Source organism: Gopherus evgoodei, chromosome 14 (assembly GCF_007399415.2).
Source record: "Gopherus evgoodei ecotype Sinaloan lineage chromosome 14, rGopEvg1_v1.p, whole genome shotgun sequence".
Classification (NCBI taxonomy): domain Eukaryota; kingdom Metazoa; phylum Chordata; order Testudines; family Testudinidae; genus Gopherus; species Gopherus evgoodei.
The window spans coordinates 833,958-843,214 of NC_044335.1; the positions used below are offsets into that span (position 1 = coordinate 833,958).

Consider the following 9,257-nt stretch of genomic DNA (forward strand, 5'->3'; position numbering starts at 1 on the left):
AATTTCATGTCAGCCCTGCTCCAGTGCTTGTGGGGGAAATGTGAGGCCTGGACCACCTGGGCCTCGGCACATCCCCCTCAGTCCAACAGCTGGTGATAAGGTGTAATGGGACCGACCATGATGCTGAGAACATTTATGGAACAGCATCTGCAGGACTGGGGCGAATGCTCACCCTCCCTGCTATTCACTTATAGAGCCGGGCCCCAGGAATCTACAGGGTTCACTCCTTTAACTGCAGTATGGGAGAAGAGTGAGGGACCTCAGACTTGCTGGACTGAGTGGGAAGGGAAAGGCTCCCTCTGTGGAGAATCAGTGGTGGAGTATGTGCTGTGCTTTTGGGAAAGTTTTGCCAGGGAGAACCTAGCCAGGGCCTTGTGACGAAGTGGGACTGTTCTTAATGTTTCTTCTGAATCTGTGTGGGGTCCTCAGTTTCCCGTATGCATTTCTTAAGTCTCCAGTGTGCATAAATGGCTGACAATCTGTCTCCTGGCAACAAATGGCCAGGGCCCTTCCCCCTGTAAGGGGGTGGCTAAAGGTGAACAAAGAGGCCAGACGACCTCCTGGCCTGGGAAAGGAGCTGAGCAGAGAGGAGGGGCTGGAGGGGGGTTTTCAGTTGGGAGCTGGCTGGGGACGGGAAGTGAGGGCAGACGAGGGTGTCTGGCTCACTGCCCCCCAGAATGGACCCAGCCGAGGGGTCCGGTTCGCTATACCTACAAGCTCTGTTTTAGACCCTGTTCCTGTCATCGAATAAACCTCTGTGTTACTGGCTGGCTGAGAGTCACGTCTGACTGCAAAGTGGGGGTGCAGAACCCGGTGGCTTCCCCAGGACCCCGCTGGGGTGGACTCGCTGTGGGAAGCACACGGAGGGGCAGAGGATGCTGAATGCTCCAAGGAGAGACCCAGGAGGTGAAGCCGTGTGAGCTTCTTGCCCTGAACAAGTCTGCTCCAAGGGAGAGGAGGCTCCCCAAAGTCCTGACTGGCTTGGTGGGGAGCAGTTCCAGAGCATTGCCCGGGGACTACATGACACCCCCCCAATCCCAGCCTGGCTGGCATGTCAAAAGGGAACACCTCCCCCGCTCCAGTCCCAGCCCATGCCCCTGATCCCACCCCAGCCCCCCCTTTCCACAGTACCTTGTGGTGCCGCAGCAGGAAGGGCAGCAGCATCAGCATCCCCCCGTCATGGACAATCCACCAGACGTCAATGTGGCCCTCGGAGAACCGCTCTTGGTTGCCCGGGAACATGGCAAGGTTCTTGGTGACCAGCAGGGCCAGGTGGCCGGCTGTGGTCTCCCGCACCAGCTCTGTGGGGAAGGGCTGTGGGTCAGGGCAGAGACCAGCCCCCTCCCAGCAGCGTGAGGGCTGATGACCCACCAGTGATGACCCTCCCCTCCCCCTCAGGAGCGCCAGGCGCATGCCCAGAGCACTGCATCCCCAGAGAGCACGGCAGAGTCTCCTGGGCTTCATCCTCCAGCCCTCTGCACAGCGCCCAGCACTTCCCTGAGGGCCTGCTACCAACGGGGAGAGGGGCCAGTGCCCTGGGCCGGGCTGGGGCTGCATCCAGCTGCTGCCAACGGGGAGAGGGGCCAGTGCCCTGGGCCGGGCTGGTGCTGCATCCAGCTGCTGCCTTGCCCCCACATACCCGGCACAAGAAGCATCCCTGGCAGCTAGGCGAGGACTCATGACAGGGTGATCACACCTGGCATGTACAATCCATCGTCTCCTCCCAGCCTGCAGGCAACACTGCGGGGGGCAGGCTTCCAGGTGGCTTTGCGTTTGCTCATGTGGGGGTCTGTGGATGTGCACATGTGTGTGCGCTGTGTGTGCACACAGACCTTACTGAGGGAAGCTGTGTCTCAGAGCTGAGCTCTGCATCGAGCACTGGATGCGGTAAGGCTTGAGTCTCTTCTCTCTTGGCAGTGAGTTCTGCGGGCCACGTATGACCCCCATGAAGGCTCTGCCTCCCGCACTCCCCTACTGGTCAATAGCTTCCTGGTCCCAGTGGGATGTCGCTGCCATGGGACATGGAGGGAGCTGGGGCAGAGCCCAGCGTGGCAGTGGCCCAATGCAAAGCAGGGCCGAGATGGCAGAGCGGCTCGGGGTCCCCAGGGAGAGGAATGAGTCAGTGTGTTCTCACAGGAGTGATCCCAAGAACGAGGCTGATGTGACCCCTCTGCTCTTAGCGTGAAATGAAGAGGTCCCCCCGCCGCCCCCCCCAGTAACCCTCTGCAGCCACAGCAAGGATTGCGCTGGCTCTCAACAGTGTCCCACTTTCTGCTTTGGCTCACGCAACCGCACCAGAACCAGAACCGCCCCCCGACCCACAGCCCTGCCGCTGCCCCTCCCCCACGACCCACAGCCCTGCCGCTGCCCCTCCTCCACGACCCACAGCCCTGCCGCTGTCCCTCCCCCACGACCCACAGCCCTGCCGCTGTCCCTCCCCCACGACCCACAGCCCTGCCGCTGCCCCTCCCCCATGACCCACAGCCCTGCCGCTGTCCCTCCCCCACGACCCACAGCCCTGCCGCTGCCCCTCCCCCACGACCCACAGCCCTGCCGCTGCCCCTCCCCCACGACCCACAGCCCTGCCGCTGTCCCTCCCCCACGACCCACAGCCCTGCCGCTGCCCCTCCCCCATGACCCACAGCCCTGCCGCTGTCCCTCCCCCACGACCCACAGCCCTGCCGCTGTCCCTCCCCCATGACCCACAGCCCTGCCGCTGTCCCTCCCCCACGACCCACAGTCTCCTGGACTAATTGAGGGTTTACACAGCACCAGGAACTGCTGGTTTCTCCCCTCCCTTCCTGCTCCCCCGAGCTCCAGATCTGCACTTGGCTGGACTGGGCGGTGGCCATGAACTGTGCTCAGTCAGAGGCCGCCAGGCTGGCTCATACCAATGAAGTTCCTCCAGGTCTGGTGATCTTCCTTCTGCCGCCAGTTGCGCGGCCACCCCACCAGCACCGTGTTGTGCTGCAGGCCGCCGAGCCCGCTGGACTGGATGAGGTGGGACATGCCATCCCGCAGGTTGGACGAGATCACGACCTGGCAAAAGCCTTTCACCTTCTCAGCTTCCATCAGGCGGCGCAGGGACTGCCCCAGGGAGAGACAGGGAGGGGAATTAGCAACAGCACAACAGCACCTCTCCCCTGTGGCACAGCGTCTCAGGGCCGTCCCAGGAGCAGCGGGGACACCGCAGTGCCAGGTGCACCCAGAACCCTCCATGAGCAGGGTCCCCTCCCTGAGTTCCCTGGAGCCGTGGGCCTGGGCAGCAGGCGAGGAAGACAGAGGGGTGGGCAGAAGGAGGGCAGCATGCTGGGTAGGAAGCACATGCTAAAAGCTCACTAATCCCCCATCAGCCAGGAGTGTGGGGGCATTGCTTGGCACTGCCAGGCATCATGCTGAGTTAGTGCGTGCCGCCCTCACTTTCTCTGCAGAGCTGAGGGGCGGCCCTGTGCCAGAATTATTTACTCACAAAAATTATAACATATCACCAAGAGGAGAAATTGGTTGATTACAAGCTCCTAATCCTATTAGGGGGAAGTGCAGCCGTGCGTGGGTGTGCCTGGCGAGGGGGCTCCCCCGGCAATCCAGTGAGCAGGGCATGGAGCAGCCATTTCATGCTGCTACGTGACATAGCCCTGGCCACTTTGCTGAGCCCCCCAGCTTGCCCCCGCCCCCCTGTTCACAGCCCCCCACTCTACACCTCAGGTCCCCCTTGCACATCCCCTCCCCCCACTCTACGCCCCAGCTCCTCCCCGTGCACGCCCCCTCCCTCATCTCTATGCCCCAGCTCTCCCTTGCACATCCCCTCCCCCACTCTACGCCCCAGCTCCCCCCGTGCACATCCCCTCCCCACTTTACAGCCCCCCCGTTCACATCCCCTCCCCCACTCTACGCCCCAGCTCCCCCCGTGCACATCCCCTCCCCACTTTACAGCCCCCCCGTTCACATCCCCTCCCCCATCTCTATGCCCCAGCTCCCCCTGTGCACATCCCCGGCATTCTGGTGATGGACATGTCTTCACAGGCCAGTGAGACAGAAGCTGAGGCTGTCAACCTGTGTCACAGCAGCACTCAGCTCCCACACATCTGCCCCCTTTGCTCTAATCCCAGCTTTCCCCATGTGCCCTGCACCATCCCGACAGTGGGCCCAGCAGGCTGGGGTCAGTGGGACCTGGCCCAGTGGGGACGCCGGAGTCCCAGGGCCATGCTCCACTGGGGCTGTCCGGTGCCAGCTGCTGTGAGCCAGCTGCGACCCATGGCAGCAGGCAAACCTGACAGTAGTGCCAAGCGGGGGGCGGGGGGCAGATGTGAGGAGGGGGATCTGGGGGCTTTGCGAGGCTCTGAGAAGGAGTGTGCAGCCAGGAAGTATCCCAAGAGGAGGCTCTGCTCCCAAGCCAGCGCACCATGTCACGGAGATGCTGTGTGGGCTGCAGGCCCTTGAAGGGGAGTAGCCTGGAGAGGGGGGTGTCGGTGACTGAGGAAGGGAAGCGGCACGGGGGCCGGGTGTGACTTTGCACTCAATATGATTTTATATAAGTATGCTAATGAGTGTAAATATAATGTAATTGGAATATGCTTCATGCAAAAGGTCTCTTTTACGATATCATTACAAAGCTTATAATCTACTGAGTGTGGTCATCCTATCTGTATAAATGTACCACTCTTGTATATGAAACTAGAAATATGAAATATAACTCTGAGGGCCTATCGTAATTATGCAAAGTGTGGGCCATTAATGGTGGTTTGGAATCTTGATGGCTCCCATCAACCAGGACAATTGACTGTGGATGGCTCTGTTTGCAGCCAGGCCTTCTTGTGAGTCAGGCCGGGAGGAATGAAGGCCTGGGGTCTTACGCTGACACGTGGTCATGTCCCCTGAACTGGAATCCATCTTTAACCTAGTGTCTTTCCATTGAGAAGGACGGGGTGGGAACCCAGAGTCAGACAAAGGATTCCCCCCTTATGCAAAAGATATATGAAGTGGTGGAACAGAACGAAGAGAAAAGAAGCCATTGTGAACAATCCCCTAGCTACTTCCTGAGCTGGAACAAGAGCTGTACCAGGGGAAAGAATTGTGCCCAGGCCTGGATGGGTCCAGTCTGAGGAAAAAAACTTACTGAAGCATCTCTGAGGGTGAGATTATCTGTACCCAGTTTGATTAGACATAGATTTGCATGTCTTATTTTATTTTGCTTGGTGACTTACTTTGTTCTGTCTGCTATTACTTGGAACCACTTAAATCCTACTTTCCATATTTAATAAAATCACTTATTACTTATTAATTAACCCAGAGCATCTGGGTGGGCAAATAGCCATGCATGTCTCTCTACCAGTGTTATAGAGGGTGAACAATTTATGAGTTTATCCTACATAAGCTTTATACAGGGTAAAACGGATTTATTTGGCTTTAGACCCCATTGGGAGCTGGGCATCTGAGAGTTAAAGATAGGAACACCTCTGTCAGCTGCTTTCAGGTAAGCCTACAGCTGTTAGGGGACGTGGTTCAGACCTGGGTCTGGGTTTGCAGTAGGCTAGCGAGTCTGGCTCAAACCAGGCAGGGCACTGAACATAAGAACGGCTTTACTCTGTCAGACCAAAGGTCCATTCAGCCCAGTATCCTGTCTACTGATAGTGGCCAATGCCAGGTGCCCCAGAGGGACTGAACCTCACAGGTAATGATCAAGTGATCTCTCTCCTGCCATCCCTCTCCACCCTCTGACAAACAGACACCATTCCTTACCCGTCCTGGCTAATAGCCATTAATGGAGTTAACCTCCATGAACTTATCCAGTTCTCTTTTAAACACTGTTATAGTCCTAGCTTTCACAATCTCCTCAGGCAAGGAGTTCCACAAGTTGACTGTGCGCTGTGTGAAGAAGAACTTCCTTTTATTTGTTTTAAACGTGCTGCCCATTAATTTCATTTGGTGACCCCTAGTTCTTGTATTATGGGAATAAGTAAATAACTTTTCCTTATTCACTTTCTCCACACCACTCATGACTGTATAGACCTCTATCATATCCCCCCTTAGTCTCCTCTTTTCCAAGCTGAAGAGTCCTAGCCTCTTTAATCTCTCCTCATATGGGACCTGTTCCAAACCCCTAATCATTTTAGTTGCCTTTCTCTGAACCTTTTCTAGTGCTAGTTTATCTTTGCTGAGATGAGGAGACCCCATCTGTAGCAGTATTCGAGTCAAGTCCCAAGCTGCCAGGACAGGAAAGCAGGGGCAGTGGCAGTCTTGGCACATCAGTGCTGCTCTCACCTCCTCTGCCCGCTGGGCCTGCAGGTGGTTATCCAGGAAGGTCCCTTCCAGCACGGAGCCCACGATCGTCAGCCCCTTGCCGGCCTTGAGCTGCGAGGTGAGAGACAGGAGCTGCGGGTACACCACGTTCTGCTCCTGATCCACTCGGACCAGAACCAGCAGCTGAGGCCTGGGAAGGGAACACCCTGGGGTTAAACACTGACTGTGCTCAGCCCCCACACCCTGTTCCACTCCCACCCCAGGGGATCAATGAGCCTCCCTCCAATGCCTGCCATGCGCCCTGGTCACACAACCTCTACAGCCCCTAGGGCCAGGGTGCCCCCATCCATCTGTACCCTGGATCTCAAACCCTCTGCCCCAACTGCCAGGCCCAGGCAGCACCGCACCGCCCATGCCCCAGCATGTGAACTCCTGGGCAGGGCTCTCTTCTGGAGCTTCCTGCCCACCACCCACTCCCTGCTCTTTGCCCTGTTACTGGCTAGAGACAGCTCCAGCCCCTCAGCCGCCTCGCGCTCACCTCCAGTTTTTGGTGTGCGGGGGCCCCTCCTCCAGCCGAAGCAGAGCGTAGCGTGCCGCGCTGAGCGAGAGCCCTCTGATGCCATCGCCCCACTCCTTCTCCGCTCTGCCAGGGGAGGGACAGGGGAACTCAGCGCCTAGCAGGATTGGAGGCCAGCCCACGCTCTGGGGGCAGCTGAGGGGTCCTGGACTAGGATGCGAAGGGGTAGGCCTGGCAGGGCCCAGCATCAGGGGTGCTGTCACTGTCCCCAGGGCAAGGCCCTAAGCACTAGAGCGTGAGCGTCCTGTCCCAGGGTGCCACCAGCTCTCTCCAAGGCAGCTGGGCTTAGAGGGGCACCAAGAAAGGCAGAGAGCAGGGGCAGCTCTCAGGCCTGCTCCCTAGGACGGGAGAATGGGGGACCCACTAGGAGCTGGGTGGCTGCTGATTGACTGAAGCTCAGACAATCCAACAGCCTGACAGAGCCTGTGGCATCTTGTGAGCTGGGCACAGCCCTGCCCTGCTGCGGCCCATCTCCCACGTCACTTGGGGCCAGCGTCAGAGCTCCTGCCATGGGCCTGTGGGCAGGCTGAGCACGGAGGGGTTTGGGGACCTCCCTGATCACCCGGTAGCAGAGCTGGGACTAGCAACCAGGGCTCAGGGCTCCCAGTCCGGCAGCCTGAGAACTTGGCTCTTTCCAGCCCAGGCACTGGCTGTTTCCCAGCATGACGGAGTGTGGTGGGCGCTGGGTTGATCAGGCTGCGGGCAGGGCTCCGGGGAAGCCCTGCCCTGCCGTGGGCTCTGTTCAGCCCTGTCGCGGCGGATGCCTGCGCCCAGGAGCAGCTCCCCCGCCCCGCACGCCCCACTCACCCCCTGTATTCGATGTACTTGTAGATGAGGCCGGCGATTAGCATGGCCACGAGCGCGTAGTACCAGGAGCAGATGAACATCAGGGCCAGGCAGAGGCTCATGCCCAGAAAGGAGAGTGTCCTGGGTGGCAGAGGGAGCTCTCAGCCCAGCCCCACAGCACCAGCCTTCCAGCACGCGAAGCCCTGCCCTGGCACCTCCCCCACCTGCCTCTGAGGCACTCCGTGGCCCCACAGCCCCCATGCCAGCCCTGGCCTGCCAGGAGGGAGGCTGCCTGAGCGAAGCGCAGGTCCCGCTAGCCCCACCCAATCAGGCCCCACAGCAGCCAGAGCCGGCCCAGGCGAGACCGGCCTCAGCTAGCATTGCTCCTCCTGGCCTCCATCGGCGCAGCGCCAGGGGGGCAGTAGCTGCCTGCCATTCCCCACTGTTCAGGCAATCCAGCCCCTGGGAACCAACCTCCCCACTGCACACATGGGGAAACTGAGGCTCCGAGAGGCCAGGCCTGTTCCACATTGCCCAGGGGGCCAGTGAGAGAAGCATCCTGAACTCACGGCTCCCGCTCCCCTGCATGAAGCAGCAGGGCCCATCCCAGTGCATACCAGGGCGGCAGCAGCACCCGTCAGGAAGGGCAGAGCCCTGGGACAGGATCCTCCTGCAGGCCAATACCCACCAGTGGTAATATCGGAACCGGGGCCGCCAGTTGGGTGTCCTCAGCAGTGTCTGCACCGCGCACGCCAAGTTGACAAACATGTAGCACATCAGGAAAAACCTGCAGGCGAGAAAGGGAGACCGTGCCTTAGCCTTTCACCCCAGAGCCAGTGGCAGCCTTGCACCAGGAACCCCAGGGATGGGCATGAGGAGGTACCATGCCCACACACTGGCTGTCCCCGAGGGCCCTCAGGGATCCCAGCTGCTGCCAGGATCTCTGGAGGAAACAGCAGCTGGCAGAACGGTGCCGTGGGGCCCTGATACTGGCCAAGAGACAAGGGCCGCATCCCACGTGGGACTGTCCTCTCCTGCCAGCTAGTGGTGCTCTTGCCAGGGCAGGGAGCGGGCACATCTCCCTGGCACCCCCAGGGGAGCTCTCCTTCAGCGAGGGCCTGGGCAAGCCCAGGCAGTGCCATGCAGATACGGGCATCTCGACGGCACTGGCCGCAGGCTGCAGATCAGCTGGGCAGGGGGCCGCAGTGGGGGGAGTGTCCTGGCTGGCCCAGTCTCGGGGTGGGGGGTGCAGCAGAGCACGCTGCCTACATGGAGAGGATGGGGGCGACCTCGTCCAGGGAGGCGATGAGGATTCCGATCTCACAGATGCAGGCGGTGAGGAGCAGCGCCCAGGTGGGCTCCCCGTTGGCTTTGCCGTGGCCGAAGACCTGGGCAGAGAGCGAGAGAGATGAGCATTAGGGTGCCTGGGGGGGAGGGGGGGTGACACTGCCCATTTCCCATCTAACACTCACTGGGAGGCCCTGGCATAGGGTAGGCACTCCTAACAGCTGGCACAGCTGCACAGCCAAGGAGACAGAACTCCCCAGCTCCCCCAGGACAGAGCCAGGCTGCCCCACCTGGGCACCGGGAAGTCAGCCCTGGGGCTGCCACAGGGACGCTGCACTCAGCTCCGGGGATGGCACAAGACGCACAG

At 60.0% G+C, this 9,257-nt stretch overlaps 1 protein-coding gene across 2 annotated transcripts in view; it reads right to left on the bottom strand.

Moving 5' to 3' along the window:
- LOC115635155 (solute carrier family 12 member 5-like) overlaps positions 1–9,257 on the bottom strand; it is a 137,933-nt gene that overhangs the window by 14,318 nt on the left and 114,358 nt on the right. For both annotated transcript variants that reach the window (XM_030533477.1, XM_030533478.1), the window contains exons 13-19: positions 8,873–8,991; positions 8,292–8,390; positions 7,625–7,744; positions 6,779–6,883; positions 6,262–6,430; positions 2,892–3,087; positions 1,132–1,301 (exon numbers count right to left, since the gene is read on the bottom strand). In XM_030533477.1, coding sequence (XP_030389337.1) covers positions 1,132–1,301; positions 2,892–3,087; positions 6,262–6,430; positions 6,779–6,883; positions 7,625–7,744; positions 8,292–8,390; positions 8,873–8,991 — 978 coding nt within the window. The remainder of the gene's footprint in view (positions 1–1,131; positions 1,302–2,891; positions 3,088–6,261; positions 6,431–6,778; positions 6,884–7,624; positions 7,745–8,291; positions 8,391–8,872; positions 8,992–9,257) is intronic.